This window comes from Bos mutus, chromosome 6 (genome assembly GCF_027580195.1).
Source record: "Bos mutus isolate GX-2022 chromosome 6, NWIPB_WYAK_1.1, whole genome shotgun sequence".
Classification (NCBI taxonomy): domain Eukaryota; kingdom Metazoa; phylum Chordata; class Mammalia; order Artiodactyla; family Bovidae; genus Bos; species Bos mutus.
Genome location: NC_091622.1, coordinates 112,558,584 through 112,574,876, shown reverse-complemented (window position 1 = coordinate 112,574,876; position 16,293 = coordinate 112,558,584). Strand labels below are relative to the sequence as shown.

Sequence of the window (16,293 nt, the reverse complement as noted above, 5' to 3'; positions counted from 1 at the left end):
TGAGAGTCCCTTGGACTGCAAGGAGATCCAACCAGTCCATTCTGAAGGAGATCAGCCCTGGGATTTCTTTGGAAGGAATGATGTTAAAGCTGAAACTCCAGTACTTTGGCCATGTCATGCAAAGAGTTGACTCATTGGAAGAGACTCTGATGCTGGGAGGGATTGGGGGCAGGAGGAGAAGGGGACGACAGAGGATGAGATGGCTGGATGGTATCACTGACTCGATGGACGTGAGTTTGAGTGGACTCTGGGAGATACTGATGGACAGGGAGGCCTGGCGCACTGCGATTCATGGGGCCGCAAAGAGTCGGACACGACTGAGCGACTGATCTGATCTCATCTGATTTGGGCAGGTGACTTCACTTCACTGAGCCGTTTCCTCTCTGTGACTGAGGAAGGCCTAATTCTTGCCTCCAACTAGAGGCAGGAAAAAATGGTAATGCAGTGTGGATGTTGCCAAGCACACTGCTTGCACAAGCTGAGGGCACACATGGAACAGAGATCGTGGAGCTGCCTAGGGTCAAAAGGACGGTCCCACATCCTGAGCAGCCCAGGGTCTGGGAGGAATGTTACCCTGTCCTCCCCCCATCCCCTGAGCTGAGGGTCACACATGGAACCCCAGATCATGGAGCTGCCCAGGGTCACACAGGGAGGAATGGTCCCCACACCCCTGAGCTGCCCAGGGTCACACAGGGAGGAATGGTCCCCATACCCCTGAGCTGCCCAGGGTCACACAGGCAGGAATGGTCCCCATAACCCTGTGCTGCCCACCTCTGCAGACAGGATGTATGCGTTCTTTTGACATTGCGGGCTTCACAGGTAGAGGATGAGTGGTCACCCGTTTGCCTGGAGCTGAGGGGATTCACCCCTGCAAATCCTGGGCAATCAGAGATAGGTGTCTTCCCTGCAGGAGCATGTGGCCCGCCCACCCTCCCAGGATCCACACTCACCCTGCTCTCTCTTACTGTGCTCTCCCCACTCTGCCTCACCCCTCACCTGCCCAGCTCTGCCCTCTTCTCTGTGTACAGTCCCATCTTACCTTCAGACACTGGAAGGGGCCGGGGTCAGGAGTGCAGCAGACTGGAATCCTGTCCACAGGGACTGGGGTCGGGAGGGGATGACGGACATAGAAAGGGAAGTAGAACGGGGTCCTTCCAGTGTCTGGTGAGTTCAGCCATTCCCATGAGCTCACAGGGGCAGCTCCCCAAGGAAGGGGCAGGTGGAGACCCCAGAAAGACATCCAGCCATGGGAACTGCCTGGGCAGAGGCCTGGGACTGGACAGTGTGTGCAGTGTTCACGGATCTGGGAGTCATTGGACGTGGTCATAGATGGTCACCTGGGGTTGGGGGTAGAGCAGAAAGAGAGTCCAGGTTCATACCAAAAAGGGCTCCACTGCTGACCTTGGTGACTGACCTTGACCCTCCAAGCTCCAGAGAATTGTCTGTACATTGCCAGCTCTCCAGCTTTGGCACCAGGCCGTAGGGCGTGGGTCACCTTGGACACCTAAGCCTTGGCTCTAGGCCTCAGTCTTCTCACCAGTAACGCTGCTGAACAGTAGAGATGAGTGAGGAGCTCAAGGACCCTCATCTCTAGGGCATGCTCCCCCATCCCGCCTGGGAATCAGGACCCAGCTTGAACAGATGAGGAGGGGTTGGACATCAGAGCCCATGTGTCTGTCTGTCCTTCCCCTGGGCCTCTGCAGAGCTCGTCTCACCTGCCTCAGATTCTCTTGTTCCGAGGGGCACCAGGGGTGAAGGTTGGGTCAGGTACAGCAGTAGATCCTGTTCTCTGTATGCAGGCCCAGAGCCTGGGGGACACTTTGCAGTGGTCTACAACCCACTGGCTTGGACGGTCACCACCATCATCACCCTGACTGTGGACTTCCCCAAAGTCAGCATCACAGACGAGTCAGGCCTCCCTGTGCCTGCACAGGTAAGGGGCACATCCCATCTGTGGTGCATGCCCTGTTGCTGCCCTTGCTCTGCATGGGGCCCCCAGAAGTGGGCATCTAAGGGGAAGATGTGACACGCTGCCCTGACTGTGAGGAGTGTCCTAAGGGTGAGTCACCATCAGGGTCAGTGGATCCACCCAGTGGACTGACCCTTCCCTTTGCGTATCTGAGTTGACCAGAATCCGCCTGTAATGCAGAGCCACAAGAAACACGGGTTCGATACCTGGTTGGGAATATCCACTGCATGAGCGCATGGTAACCCACTCCAGTACTCTTGACTGGAGAATCCCATGGGCAGAGAGCCTGGTGGGCTACAGTCCATGGGGTCACCAAGAGTCAGACAACACTGAGGTGACTTGGTGTATAAGTATATATGACCCTGTATAAATTTCTACTTCCCATGCGGAAGCCAGCAATAGTCTTCACTGTTCATCTTTATGGAGGTGCTGTCGTAGGGGCAGGCCCCAGCTATGACACCCACATCCTGTGTGGTCCCTGCTCATCTCCTTCCCAGACCTGGAGCTAGACTTGATTATAGAGGTGACCCTCCTGTTACCAAGCCAGCCCTTCCTTGGGGAGCTGGATCGAGTAATGCCATTAGTCAGCCATTCAGCAAACACTCCTGAAAGCCTGTGCTGGGCTTGGTCCCAGATGAGTGTTCATCCCTGGACTTGGGAGCCATCCTGGGATTCAAGGAGCAGATACAGAAATGGACAGTTAAGGCCTGGGGTAATGACCAGGCAGCCAGGGCAGTGATCCTTAGCTGAAACAGATGAGGAAGATTCCTCTGTATCAGGGTCAGGGGAGGGAAGGGTGTTGGGTGGAGTAGACCCAACATGGAACATCTCCCTTCCCCACCCAAAGGCACCACCCACCAAGCCGAAATGCTCTTTCTTAAATACTACTGAACACCTAGTATGTGTCAGGCGTTACTCTAGGCACTGGAGGAACTTTAATAACCAAGTAGACAAAAGTTCCTGCACTCGGGGGGCTCCTATTCCAGTGGGGGATCCAGGCAAGAAGAAAATCAGAAAGTATAGGAGTGACAGATGACAATTGTGCTGGAGGAAAAGATCAGGACAGGTTAGGGGTGTGGGGTGCGGATGGGTATCTCTTTTAGTTCAGAGAAAGGCCAGGCTGGAGCCTGCAAGGAGCCACATGGGCTTGCTCATAGCCCCCCAAACCCTCCCACAAGACCCAGAAATGACACTTGCTCCCTAGAGACTGAAGAACCTCCTGCATGGACCCAGTGTCCTCATCCAATTCCCTTCCCTGAATCAGATGACGTGGAGCTAGAGAAAGGCTTGCAGGGTGACCTGGAAACCTCCCTCCTTGGAAAAATCAGAGGATTAAGAGACAAGGGGCCCCCTCTAAAGAGGTGGAACACTGTGAGCAGTCTCAGAGGCAGGAACAGGAGGGAGTGTGGGAGGAGGGCAGGTGGTTTGCAGCCCCAGTAGAGAAGGAGGAAGAAGGGAGAGGAGATTGGACCCAGTTGAGCAGGGAGGGTGCAGGAGGGGAGCCCAGCTCAGCCCAGTGTTGGATGACCAGCTGTCTCTGTGTCAAGCAAGCACTCCATCCACCAGGTGTGTAAGCCCAGGATTTCCGAGGAGACTGAGGCACCTTCCATCCCTGACATCCATCATTCATCCCGCCCTTCGGGTCTTGCAGGTCCAGCGCTCGAAGGAGATGCCCTCTGCCTATGACCTGCACGTGCTGACCACGATCCCGGGACTCAGTTACCGGCACTACAGCATCCAGCCCAGCAGGAGTTCCCAGGAGGAAACGGGGAGCCTGAGCCCTTTGTGGCCAAAACCACGCAGTTTGGAGGCCGACTCAGGAGATACGGTGGGCAGGTGGGCGGGAGCCTGGTGCCTGTGGAAAATGACTGCTACATCGTCTTCCTGGACCTGGACACCAACCTGATGCACAGTGTCTGGGAGAGGTGAGGTGCAGTCATTGCTGCCTCTGAGGCCAGGAGGACCCTGGGACCTGGGCATGTAATGCCCTACTTGGATCTCCATTTCCTCAGCCAAGGGCAAGGGTGTGATGGTGAAGCTCCCTGTAGTGCATCGAGCTCTATTCCTAAGTGTGTGAGTCTAGGCCAGGACACAGAAGCAGCCAGGACCTACAGGATCCAGCAGAGGTGGTCAGGGGGAGAGTGTGGGGAGCAGCAGAAATGGGGTGCAGCCCCAGAACGTTCTGAGTCTCCCTGGTCAGGCTGGGAAAGGTGCAGTCAGCACTGTGGACTTAGGCTCCATCATGGCTCAGGACCCACACATCTTTCACCTTGATCAAGCCCTGGTGACTCGAACCTCCTTTCTGTCTCTTGGGACTGGCCTACACTGACGTATCATGCAATGAGATTATACCATATGGGGTCCTTGGCAGGCTCCCTTCTTTCAATTCTTGTCATGTTTCCAACTTTCAGGCATGTTGAAGGGTCAATGAGACCCCTCATTCTTCTTGCAGACACAATAACATTCTGTTGTACAGATAGACCACTTTCGTCCTGTTGAAGGGTCTCTGTTCATCCCTGGCTCCTGGCTGGCATCTCCATGGAGCCTCTGTGAGCCTGGTTCCAGCATGAGGATGACATGTTTTCTGTCATGATGACACGGCTTTCTCTTTCCTCTGTTTGCAGGCAGAGTAACCGAAAGGTATATGTGACCCAGCAGTTCATGGAGTATCACGCAAACAGTGATGTCTGGCAAGGCCCCGTTTCAGACAATTATGTGTTCACACCCAGTGGTACAGCAGAGCCAGCGTGGGAAGCTGTGATGATGGAGATCGTGGAGGGGCCGCTGGTGACTGAGATCCGGCAGTACTTCTACAGGTGAGGGCGGCCCCCTGGTTGTGCTCAGCACATGGAGGTGCTCACAGGCAGATGAATGGGGAAATGAGGGCCTGTCATGCTTCAGACACCCAGCTCCTGGACCTGGGCTTGGCACACAGTCCTTCCTCCATGGAAGTTCGATGAAGTCATGAGCTGGTCCACTCTGCAGTCCAGTCTCTGCAGTCCTGCTCTGCTTGCCTGCGCTGTGTCACCTTGGTGGTACCTAAGTCTAGAGGCGGGACAGGAGCCCATGGTGACAGTGAAAACGCAGGAGAGCAGTTCTTGTGTTTTCATTAGCAGGACAGACAGAGCCCCCAGGCATCGCTGGGTGCCCAGAACCTTCAGGGAACCGGGTCCCTCCTGTTCTATTGCCCAAGCAGTCTCCCCACCCCGCTGGCTGCAGGAAGGATGGAGGGAGGGAAACAGAAGGAGAGGAAGGAAGAAACGAGAAGGGCGGGGCATCCAGAAGGCTCCCCAGGCTTGCCCTACCTCTCCTGCTTCTCCTCCAGGGAGGTGAACGACAGTGAGCCCACGTTCACCATCTACTCCCGGCTGGCCCGTGGATCCCAGGGCTCTGACGGGGAGCTGCTCTGCCATCACATAGAGCAGGAGTACCGGGTGGGCCCCTTGGAGCTGAACCGCGAGGCCATCCTGAGGACAAGCACCAAGCTGAACACAGGGCGGGTCCTCTACTCGGACAACAACAGCTACCAGATGCAGCGCAGGCCGTACAGGAACTACAAGAACAACACCATCGCTCGGGTATGCCCTGAGCTGTCCTGGAGTGTGGCTGCTGTAGACCCAATCTTGATGGCCATTTTCCAGAAAGCAGGAGAGTTCCCTTAGGTCCAGAGCGTCTCCAGAGCCCCGCTGCCCTGAGTCTGCCCCTAGGGCCTGTGGCCAGGCTTGTTCAAACCAGGTGTCAGAGCTCTGGGGCCACCGTGGATGAGCTGTGTCCCTGAGGTCCCTTATGTGCACCACAGGTCCTGCTCGGTCAGATGGATGACCGACTGGAGGTTGCTTGAGGATTAAGCACGTGGTGCCTGTCTAGGCCTGAACGGGGTGTGACCCTCCTTGGCTGCTCAGAGCAGTGCCTCAGCCTGTCTTCCAGGGAGAGCGGATTAGGGGCTGAACTCCAAAATCAATCAGCTCCCAGGGTCTCACCCTCCGGAGGCATGACCTTGGGCGAGTCCCTGGGTGTCCCTGGGCCTCAGTGCTCTCCTGGGAAGAGAGCGACCTCCCCCTGAGCTGTGCTGAGGCCTGGGATGATCAGGGGCAGCACAGCGCTGGGTGCCTCCTGAGCCTTCCTCTAGTCAGTTGTCTCTTCTTCCAGAGGGACCCGGAGAAGGGGGTGTGGCTCCTCCCTGCTCTGTCTTCCTTGAGCTTGTCAGTTCATCTCTACAGCTGGTCTTCACACACTGTGCCCTGGGCTCCAGAGGGTCCGGGGCTACCAGCCCCGGACATCTTCCTCCAAAACAGGAAAGGGCAGGGCTGTGCGAGTGTTTTCCAACCCAGACACCAACCTCTCTCTATTTGGGAACCCCTGGCTGGGGGCCATCTCAGGCTGGACTGGCACAAATGCCTCATTGTCTCCCTGCACCAGGGGGACCTTTTGGGCACATTTCACATATGGGGAAACTGAGGCTTGGGCAGGCTGGGCCCCCAGGGCATAAGGTCAGGAAGCAGTGGAGCTGGATTGAATCCCAGTGTGTTCATCTCACAAGTCAGAGCCCCTCCCATCAGTACTGTGCCACCCTGGGCTGCTGCTGTGCCCATGCAGGAGGCTGCCTAGGGCCAGAGGGAGACCCCCGACCTGCTGGCTGACCTGGCCCACTGCCCCCACCACCAGCCTGCCAATGTTTCTGTCTGCAGAATTACTACCCCATGGTGCAATCAGCCTTCATCCAGGACAGACGAAGCAGGCTGGTGCTGCTGTCCGATCAGGCGCACGGTGTCTCCAGCCAAAGGAACGGGCAGGTGGAGGTAGGAGGAGGCCCCGCTGGTCACTCTTGGGGACCCCAGGGCCCAGGCAGGCCCGGTCAGACAGTTGTCCCCTGCAGGTCATGCTCCACCGCCGGCTGGTGAACAACAATCCGGGAAACATCGCTGTTGACCTCACACTGAATGACACCTCGGTCGCCCACCCAGTGTTCTGGCTCCTGCTGGGCTCCAGGGCCCTCATCAGTGGCCTGCGCCAGAGGAGCGGGCTGGCGCTGCAGCACCGGCCCATCGTGATGCTCAGAAAGATGAACGGTGAGGTGGGGGTCCTTTCACTTCACCCACCATCACTGCCCCCAGGGGAGCCCACCTTCCCAGGGATGGGGCTGAGCTCATATTGGTAGCCAATGGTGAATGATGTTGATTTGTGATCTTGAAGAAGAAGATTTAGCTTTGGGAATCAGGGCCCAGGCTTGATCACTCAGACCTTTTGTGTAGCTGAAGCTTCATCACACTGAAAAATGACAGAGAAAGCCTCTGAGGTAGACGTCAGAAGGCGGAGGGGGAGAACCCCACCTGGTAGTCATATCAAGCCTTTATACATTTTTACCAGACCCACTCCCACAAGTGACATCTTAAATAACAAGAACCAACAAGAGAGAGGTCTTACCAGACTGACTGCCACAAGTAAGTCTTAAGATAAGATTAGTCAGAAGGTACTTCTTAAGAAGGAGAAACATGTCCTGGAGCATGATACTTTTTTATTGTATAATCATGAGTATAGAGTTTAAAGAAAAACATACTCTTGAGCAAGATGAGTTGTTTTGTTGTGTAATCATTAGCTCTGGGCTTAAAGAAAGTTAGTCTTAAAGATTGCTGTCATAACACCTCACAGTTTAAGTAAAAACATCTTTTGGGTCTAAGACAAAGAAATGTAGAAAAAAAAAAGTTTGTCCATTCTTCTCCTCCAGGACCCTGGACCGCTTATCTCTCAGTACCTGCTAGGATCTGGGCTACTTCGGGGTAGGAAGGGACCAGAGTCCTCACATCCAGGCCCCTCACTTTAAATGTGGGCAACCTGAGGTGCACAGAGGTTCAGTGACTCATTCAAGGTCATACAGCTAGTAGGTTCACAGCTGGGACTTACTGCAATGCCCTCCTTACCTCTGTTCCCTCAATCTCCTCTATTTCCTTCTCTGAGGACACTTTCTACTTCTTCCTATGATATATGTCACCATTCAGGTCTGGTTGCTCAGCATTTAAGAGACCGGCTTTATCTGAATTAAGTGCATTGTCACCAGGTGAGGGTGATTCTATTCTATGTCCTGATCTGTAAGTTTTATGAGTTGCCTCTCCTGAAGCTTCTATAAATTTCCTTCACTACAGTTGGGTAGCATAGCTAAATAGTTGAACATGAAATAGTTTAAACAATGAGTGCATTTGAAAGTATTTGAAGATGCTACAGTTAGAGAATCTTTCAAATTTTAGAGACATAAACACAAAGTGTGTATTTGTCATTCTCTCTACAGGCATACCTCAACATATATGCATTGCTTTTTTTTTTTTTTTTTTTTTTTTTTTTTTTTGAGCACTGAAGATACTGCATTGTTTACAAATTGAAGGTTTGCTGCATCTTGCATGCAGCACGTTCATCTGCACTGCTCATTCAACAGCATTTGCTCAGTTCACACCAATGTATCACATTTTGCTATTTCCCACAGTATTCAAATATTTTTCATTATTACTATAATTGCCACAGGATTAGTGATCTTTGTCATTGTTCTTGCAGAAAGATTGCTAATCACTGAAGTCTCACCTGAGGTAACTTTTTTTTTTTAACAAGAAAGCTTTTAAAATCTAATGTATATATAAACTGTTTCTCTTAGACATAATGCTACTGCACACAATAGATTATAGTAAAGTGTAAACATAAATTTTATATGCACTATGAAACCAAGATACTCCTGTCTGGCTTTATTACAATATTTGACTTATTTCAGTGGATGGAGTCAAACCCACATTGATTCCAAATGTTGCCTGTAATCCTTAACCTGTTTCCTATTTCTCATCACTTGCAGAACTTCTGATGAGGGCGTGATTTTAGGTTTTCCCTGTTTGAGATTTAGGCTAGACTTCCAAAAGGCATTAGAAGAAGGCGGGTGGTAGCTGAGGTGCTCACTGAGCATTTGCTGAGTGCCTGACACGCTGCAGACTGCTCCTGCGCTTGACCCAGCTCTCGTCCTGAAGGACTTCTCAGGGGCTCTGCTGGGGAACAAGTCACGGGATCCAACTTCAGGGTGAAGGGGAATTAGAGGCCACGAGAGACCTGATGTCTGTACGTTTGGTGGAGTTTGCAACCCCAGACCGGGTGGTGTACAGTGATCAACTTTAAGAGATAACAGTTGATGTTCTCTTGTTTGGAAGTAAAGAGACTGAAGTGGCAGGTACTTGAGCCGCACGTGGGGAAGCAAGTGGAATGGAAGGATGAGCTGGACAAGAGGCTGGGGCAGGAGGGAGACAGGGTAGCTCTGGGCCTCTTGGGAGCAGGTGGTCATGTCCATCTCTTTTGGGACTGTCAGGAGCTGCCGGCCCAGCCATGCCTGTGTCCAGGGGCAGATTCCGAGGAGAGAGACGGGTTTGGCCAGCTGGGCTGGGATTGCTCCTGTGGCAGTCAGTGGTTCCTTCCTGAGCATGCAAAAGCTCCATGGCTGCTGCCGTCCACGGTCCCGTGAGGCTGTGGCCAGCTCCATCCACGCTCCATGGCTGTGGTCAGCTCCATCCACGGTCCCGTCCATGGCTGGGGCCAGCATGGCTGTGGTCAGCTCCATCCACGGTCCCGTCCATGGCTGTGGTCAGCTCCATCCACAGTCCCGTCCATGGCTGTGGCCAGCAGCTCCATCCCACGGTCCCGTCATGGCTGTGGCGTCCCGTCCATGGCTGTGGCCAGCTCCATCCACGGTCCCGTCCATGGCTGTGGCCAGCTCCATCCACGGTCCCGTCCATGGCTGTGGCCAGCTCCATCCACGGTCCCGTCCATGGCTGTGGCCAGCTCCATCCACGGTCCCGTCCATGGCTGTGGCCAGCTCCATCCACGGTCCCGTCCATGGCTGTGGCCAGCTCCATCCACGGTCCCGTCCCATGGCTGTGGCCAGCTCCATCCACGGTCCCGTCCATGGCTGGCTCCACGGTCCCGTCCATGGCTGTGGCCAGCTCCATCCACGGTCCCGGCCCATGGCTGTGGCCAGCTCCATCCACGGTCCCGTCCATGGCTGTGGCCAGCTCCATCCACGGTCCCGTCCATGGCTGTGGCCAGCTCCATCCACGGTCCCGTCCAGCTCCATCCATCCACGGTCCCGTCCATGGCTGTGGCCAGCTCCATCCACGGTCCCGTCCCATGGCTGTGGCCAGCTCCATCCACGGTCCCGTCCATGGCCATGGCTCCATCCACGGTCCCGTCCATGGCTGTGCCAGCTCCATCCACGGTCCCGTCCATGGCTGTGGCCAGCTCCATCCACGGTCCCGTCCATGGCTGTGGCCAGCTCCATCCACGGTCCCGTCCATGGCTGTGGCCAGCTCCATCCACGCCCGTCCATCTGTGGCCAGCACGGTCCCGTCCCCCGGCTGCTGGCCAGCTCCATCCACGGTCCGTCCACTGTCTCCATCCACGGTCCCGTCCCATGGCTGTGGCCAGCTCCATCCACGGCCCGTCCATCCATCCACGGTCCCGTCCATGGCTGTGGCCAGCTCCATCCACGGTCCCGCTGTGGCCATGGCTGTGGCTGTGCCCCGTCCATGGCTGTGGCCAGCTCCATCCACGGTCCCGTCCATGGCTGTGGCCAGCTCCATCCACGGTCCCGTCCCATGGCTGTGGCTCCATCCACGGTCCCGTCCATGGCTGTGGCCAGCTCCATCCACGGTCCCGTCCATGGCTGTGGCCAGCTCCATCCACGGTCCCGTCCATGGCTGTGGCCAGCTCCATCCACGGTCCCGTCCATGGCTGTGGCCAGCTCCATCCACGGTCCCGTCCATGGCTGTGGCCAGCTCCATCCACGGTCCCGTCCATGGCTGTGGCCAGCTCCATCCACGGTCCCGTCCATGGCTGTGGCCAGCTCCATCCACGGTCCCGTCCATGGCTGTGGCCAGCTCCATCCACGGTCCCGTCCATGGCTGTGGCCAGCTCCATCCACGGTCCCGTCCATGGCTGTGGTCAGCTCCATCCCAGGCTCAGCCCTGGGCTCTTCCACCTGTACAGACAGAAACCAAAGGTGTGAGACGGAGCCAGAGGAGCCTTTATTCTGGGGCAGACGCACCTGAGGGAAGGGTAGCGTGTATTGCTTCCTCGGGTGCTGGGCCCTTCATGCGCTGTCCACCCTCTCTTTCCGTTACCTGAGCGTCACTGTCTGCAGACCTTGTTTGTCCTCTTGTCTGGGAGGTGACTGTGAACAGCTCTGGGACCAAAGGAACTGAGACGCCTGTGTCAAGGGCCAAAATCCCAGGAAGGGCTCTGATTGGCCCTGATCGAATCACGTGACCCAAGCCTGACCAATCACTGAGGCCTGGGAACTGTAAAGAGATGGCGGCTCCAGCTGGAGCCCAGAGTTGAACAAAGCATCTCCTGGGAGAGAAGGGCTGAGTCCCTCTGGGCAGAGGCAGCAATAGATGACAGCACGGGAGCTGGCGTCTGAGACCTTGTTCACAGAGCAGGTCTCTGTGTGAACTCCCTGCAAGTTCTGGAAAAAATGGCGTCTTCTCTCTTGGCCCATCTCCCAGTCTGCAGTTTGAACTGGTTGGACCAGAGATTCAAGGCAGGCTGGGGCTTTTGCACCAACAAGTCCTTCAGGCTGCCTGCCATGTGGGCCACAGGTGGGAGGGAGTGAGATCAGATGAAGTGGGGGACTTAGTGTGGCAGCTGTGAGTGTCAGGAGGAGAGTTTGGCCCAAAGCCTCTCCTTGTTGTCCATCTGCCTTTCAGAGATTGCCCTGCGTGGCTCAGGCTCCAGGCAGCAAGAGGCTGTGACGTTGCCACCAAGTGTCCACCTGCAGATCCTCAGCATCCCCGGCTGGAAGTACAGCTCAAACCACACAGAGCACCTGCAGACTCTCCAGAAAGGTGGCAGGTGTTCAGATGTCCAGACTCACTCCTGCCTCCACATGTCAGCCCGGTCCTCCAGCCCATCACTGAACAGAGGGGCTCTCCTCAGAGTCCTCCAGGCTCTGTGAGGTCCTGCTTCTTCCAAGGTCTTCTCCTGGAGCCTCAGACACCGTTGTCCTGCCTGTATTTTGGGCTCAGGCATGACTTTGATGAGGTTCTGTTCATACCTTGAAAATGATTCTAATGTCAGGCACTGTGGATAGAGCCATGGATGACACAGGAAACATCCCTGGGCTTGGGGGGCCTCTGTCTACAGAGGGAAGCAGGCAGTTCATCAGAGAGCAATGACAGTGATGTGAGGAAGGTCCCAGCTGGGCATCACTGAGGGCTTCCTGGTGGAGGCAACACCTTCTAGAAATGAATAGGTGCTGTACCCCTTACCTGCCCCTTTAGGCTCTGAGCAGTTCTGTGCCCCAGCCACTGCTGTGTCCCCAAAGCCGCACTCAGGGCTTCGGATGTTCTCATATAAATGTCAGCCCAGACAGACAGCCCGACAGCCCAGAACAGAAAGAGGTCAAGGCCAGATGTTATCTTTATGCCTGATAAACTGGATCTTTGAAAGAATGGCTCACGCCTGCAGCCACGTGGCTTCCTGACCCTGACCTCCAGCATCCCTGCACCACTGCCCACCTGACACATCTGATGGGGTGGACGGGGTTCCCAGCAGCAGTAGAGTCATTTGGCTCCAACGTGTGTGTGTGTGTGTGTGTGTGTGTGTGTGTGTGGCCAAGCCACTGAGAAAGCACTTCCTGGAGGCTGCTTGTACTGAATGTAAAGGAGACACAGGCTGGGCCAAGCAAGACCCTCTTCCCAGGGAGTGAGTAAGAAGCTGAGCGAGGGGAGCATTGGGGATGGCAGGAGGGCCGCCTGCCTCCCCAGGAACAAACAACCCCCGTATCATCATCACCTGCATCACCATTGCCATCATCTCCAGCATCATTTTCCAGTGGCAGAAATCCTTCCCTGATTCTCGAGCTCCAGTCCCTAAACCCATCACCTGAATGGAGACAAGAGACTTTGCAAGACCTCTTATGCTGCAGTAACAAGGAGCCCACACGCTCTCTGTCCTCACACAGCACGGTTCATTTCGACCCCTTGCTCTGTGGGATCAGCAGGGTGGCCCTTCTCATTCGTTCTCCAACGTCCAGAGATGGAGGCTCTATTATGACACGTTTCCTAGGTCCTGGTGGCATGACCTGACACATTACCTTTGCAATGGTGACTCATCTTCAGGGTTACAAGGCCACACTCCCCTTCACAGGGGAAGGGCAGGGAGAATCTTCCAGAGAACAGGAGGCTGGAGGGACAGGCCCAATGAGGACCTCACTAGTGAATAAGAAGGAAGACTTTCCAGACTTCAGCAACGGCCCCAGTGTGGGCGGTGGGGGGCAGTAGCTTTGGCTGCGCCTGGGGTGGATCCTCCCCCTCCTTCTTTATGCACACCAGCTGTGTGTCTGGGCAAGTGCCTGCCCCTCTCTGAGCCTTGTTTGGCTCATCTGCGAAGTGGGGCTGTGTTAGCTGCCTCTGAGGGACGGTGAAGATGTGAAAGGGAGGTGAGAGTGTGAAGAGCCAGGCCGAGACTGTGTCCTCATTCCACCTTCCTTCTGTCCCTAAGACCGAGAGCACGAGGCCAAGGCAGACCTCCGCCGTGTCCTGCTGTGGCTCCAGCACCTGTATGAGGTGGACCAGGACCCCGTGCTGTCTCGGCCTGTGACGGTGAACCTGCAGGTCACCTGCCCCTCCCGTGTCCCGCTCCGACATCACTGAGTCAGGCCCCAGGAGGAGGCACCCTCAGGAGACAAACCCTGGTGCCTGGGTGTTTGCTGGGGCGGCCCCACCTGCCTGCCACCTGCTGGGAGTGCTGATCCAGCCAGCCCTGGGGGATCAGCTCCTCCCAGCCTCAGTTCCTCATCTGTAAAATGGGACTGCCCTCCAATGGGGACTTGTGCTACAATGAATGGGGATCCTGTCCCTGGGCCCTGGTGTGGCCGCCCTTCTTCGTCAGGTTCTCTGCTCAGATCTGCACTCCGGGTGCTCAGCCCTTCCTGTGCTCTGTCCTGCAGTCTGTGCTGCGGGGACTGGGCTCCGTGGTGTCCGTGGAGGAGCGCTCACTCACAGGGACCTGGGACGTGAGCGAGATGCGCCGCTGGACCTGGAGCACGCAGGACCCTCACGGCCACAGAGGTTCGGGCACCCTGGTCCTGACCCCACCCCGGGTACCAGGCTGACCCCCAGACAGACTCCAGCTCTTCCCCTAAGGCCTGTGTGACCTGGAGCTGGCCGTCCTTCTCTGGGTCTCAGTCTTCCTGAATCAGCCACAGAAGGTTATACTCTAGGCTTCAGGTCAGTCTCCACGTGCCAGAGCTCCAGACAGGTTGTGTGTGTGTGTGTGTGCATGCACTTGTGTGTTCAAGACCACAACCCTCTGCGGCCTTGAGTGAGCCCCAAACTTTAGGTGCACCCCCAGGTGTTCTGACGGTTGCCCTGCTGTGCATTATGTGCACACACACAGACTGCTTCTTGCCTGGGAATGTTTGCCTCTGCTGTTCCTTCTGCCTGGAAAGCCATTGCCCCTTTATCTGGGCCTCCCCTGACTCGTGCCCCAGGTCCAGGGCTGAGTCAGGAGCCTCCCTTGCTCTCCCCTCTCCCTCACTTTGCTCTGTCCCATTTATCTCCTTTTTTGTCTACTGTACACAGCATAGTCTGGCTGCGTAGGTAGGCACTTAGTCAATGTATGATAGACAGATGGATAAAGGGCTGGTTTGATAGAAAAAAAGATGGAAGGAAGGAAAAAAAGTGGATGGATGATGGACAGGTCAATGGTTGAGTGATGGATGGATGGAAAGAGGAAGGAAGGAAGGAAGGAAAGAGAATGCGTGAAGGATGAATGAAAGGAGGGAAAATGGATGGAACATGGACTGTTGTGTAGATGGAGGTTGAACAGATGGATAGGAGGATGCAGGATGGAGGCCGTATGAAAGGATGGAAGAGTGTGTGGTGGATGGTGGATGGAGGGAGGGATGCAGGAGCAAGTTTCATCCCAGGAGGAAGCCTAAACCCCAGGGTGTGTCTAAGGACAGCCTATTGAGATCAAGGGCAGGGCCCCCTCATGGCCTCAGTGAGAAGGCTCTTATGCACACATGCAGGGCCACAACCCATGGAGAAACAAGACCAAGCAGGCCCAGAGCCCCCAGTACATGCCTTGAATGTGCTGTGTCCTCAGGGGAGGCCAGAAATGAGAGGCCCTCCGGCAGTGCAGTCCTGTCAAGAGGGGTCAGCTGAGGGCTGCATCCACAGTGGGAGCCACAGACGCAACAGGAGCCGTGTTGCCAGGGGGATGCTGGGAGGAGGGGACCTGGGGAAGCAGGTGGTCCAGAGGCCATGCTGGACTGACCCTCTCTGCTCCCAGGCAACTCCAGTCGGCCCTCGCCACCGCCAGGAGGCCCTGAGGTCACCATCTACCCGAAGGAGATCCGGACGTTCTTCATTCACTTTCAAGAGTAGTGAGCCCTTGGCAGATTCTTGGTCCCAAGACACAGGAAAGCAGCCTACAGGGATGAGGGGAAAGCTGCCAATCTGGAGGGCTAACGGCAGGAAATGGATGGATGGGGGGTGTTCTGACTTCTTAAATAAAACTGCATTAAGGACCTGTGTCTTCCCCTGCCCACTGGAGCCAGCCCTCTCTCTCCTCTCCTATCACAGACAGTAGCTTCACACATGCTCACACTCAGGCTTCACTTGCAAGAGTCAAAGCCACGAAGTTCTCCCAAAGATAGAAGGAATAATCCACAGGGATACCAAGATGCATCTGCCTGCATCCTGCCAGATCTCAGCAAGTCCCCCAGTGTTAACACTGGCCCTGCTGTGTCCTGGGCACCTTCATGGGCTCATTGCAGGGTGGAGACGCCCCTACTGTGGAGGGATATGCCTAAGATATACGGGAGGGAGCTACAGCACTGGCCTACTGACCCGGATGTGTGATGCCAAGCTCTGTGTCCAATCTCATACTCTTGCCCTGGCCCCTGGGCGCACCTGCCCTACAGGAAGTTCCTACAGCTCAGGCCACTGAAAGATGGAAGGAAATCATGTAGCAAGTGAAACACAGAAAACCCAGTGTAAGGATTATTAATATTAAAGATCCCACTGGTGTCATAATTTCAGGACCACGAACAGCAGCCGCCTCAGGACTCTGTGCTTCTGGTGACCATTATGAGACAGAGCAGGACACGGAGGGGGTCTGGAGCTGGTGGGTACCCTCAGAAGGGTTGGCACAGGAAGGGGAGAAGAAGAGATGGCAGGAGCAGATGACCATATGAAAGTGTGTCAATGCCGTGCAGCTGTGTCCTCTGTGCCCGGGTTCTGCACTGGGGTTGCCTGCCTTGGTATGAAGCCCATTTTATGCAAGACAAGCTGAACGGG

The 16,293-nt window shown here is 55.6% G+C and overlaps 1 protein-coding gene across 1 annotated transcript in view; it reads left to right on the top strand.

Moving 5' to 3' along the window:
• Positions 1-15,378, top strand: part of LOC102271787 (epididymis-specific alpha-mannosidase-like) — a gene marked incomplete at its 5' end in the record, with an annotated part of 41,498 nt that extends 26,120 nt beyond the window's left edge. The window contains 11 exon segments of the mRNA XM_070371880.1: positions 1,800-1,933; positions 3,621-3,735; positions 3,738-3,894; positions 4,594-4,785; positions 5,295-5,547; positions 6,658-6,768; positions 6,846-7,038; positions 11,695-11,832; positions 13,490-13,602; positions 13,938-14,058; positions 15,284-15,378. Of these exon segments, the coding sequence (XP_070227981.1) occupies positions 1,800-1,933; positions 3,621-3,735; positions 3,738-3,894; positions 4,594-4,785; positions 5,295-5,547; positions 6,658-6,768; positions 6,846-7,038; positions 11,695-11,832; positions 13,490-13,602; positions 13,938-14,058; positions 15,284-15,378 (1,622 nt within the window).
• Positions 15,379-16,293: the final 915 nt, after the last annotated feature.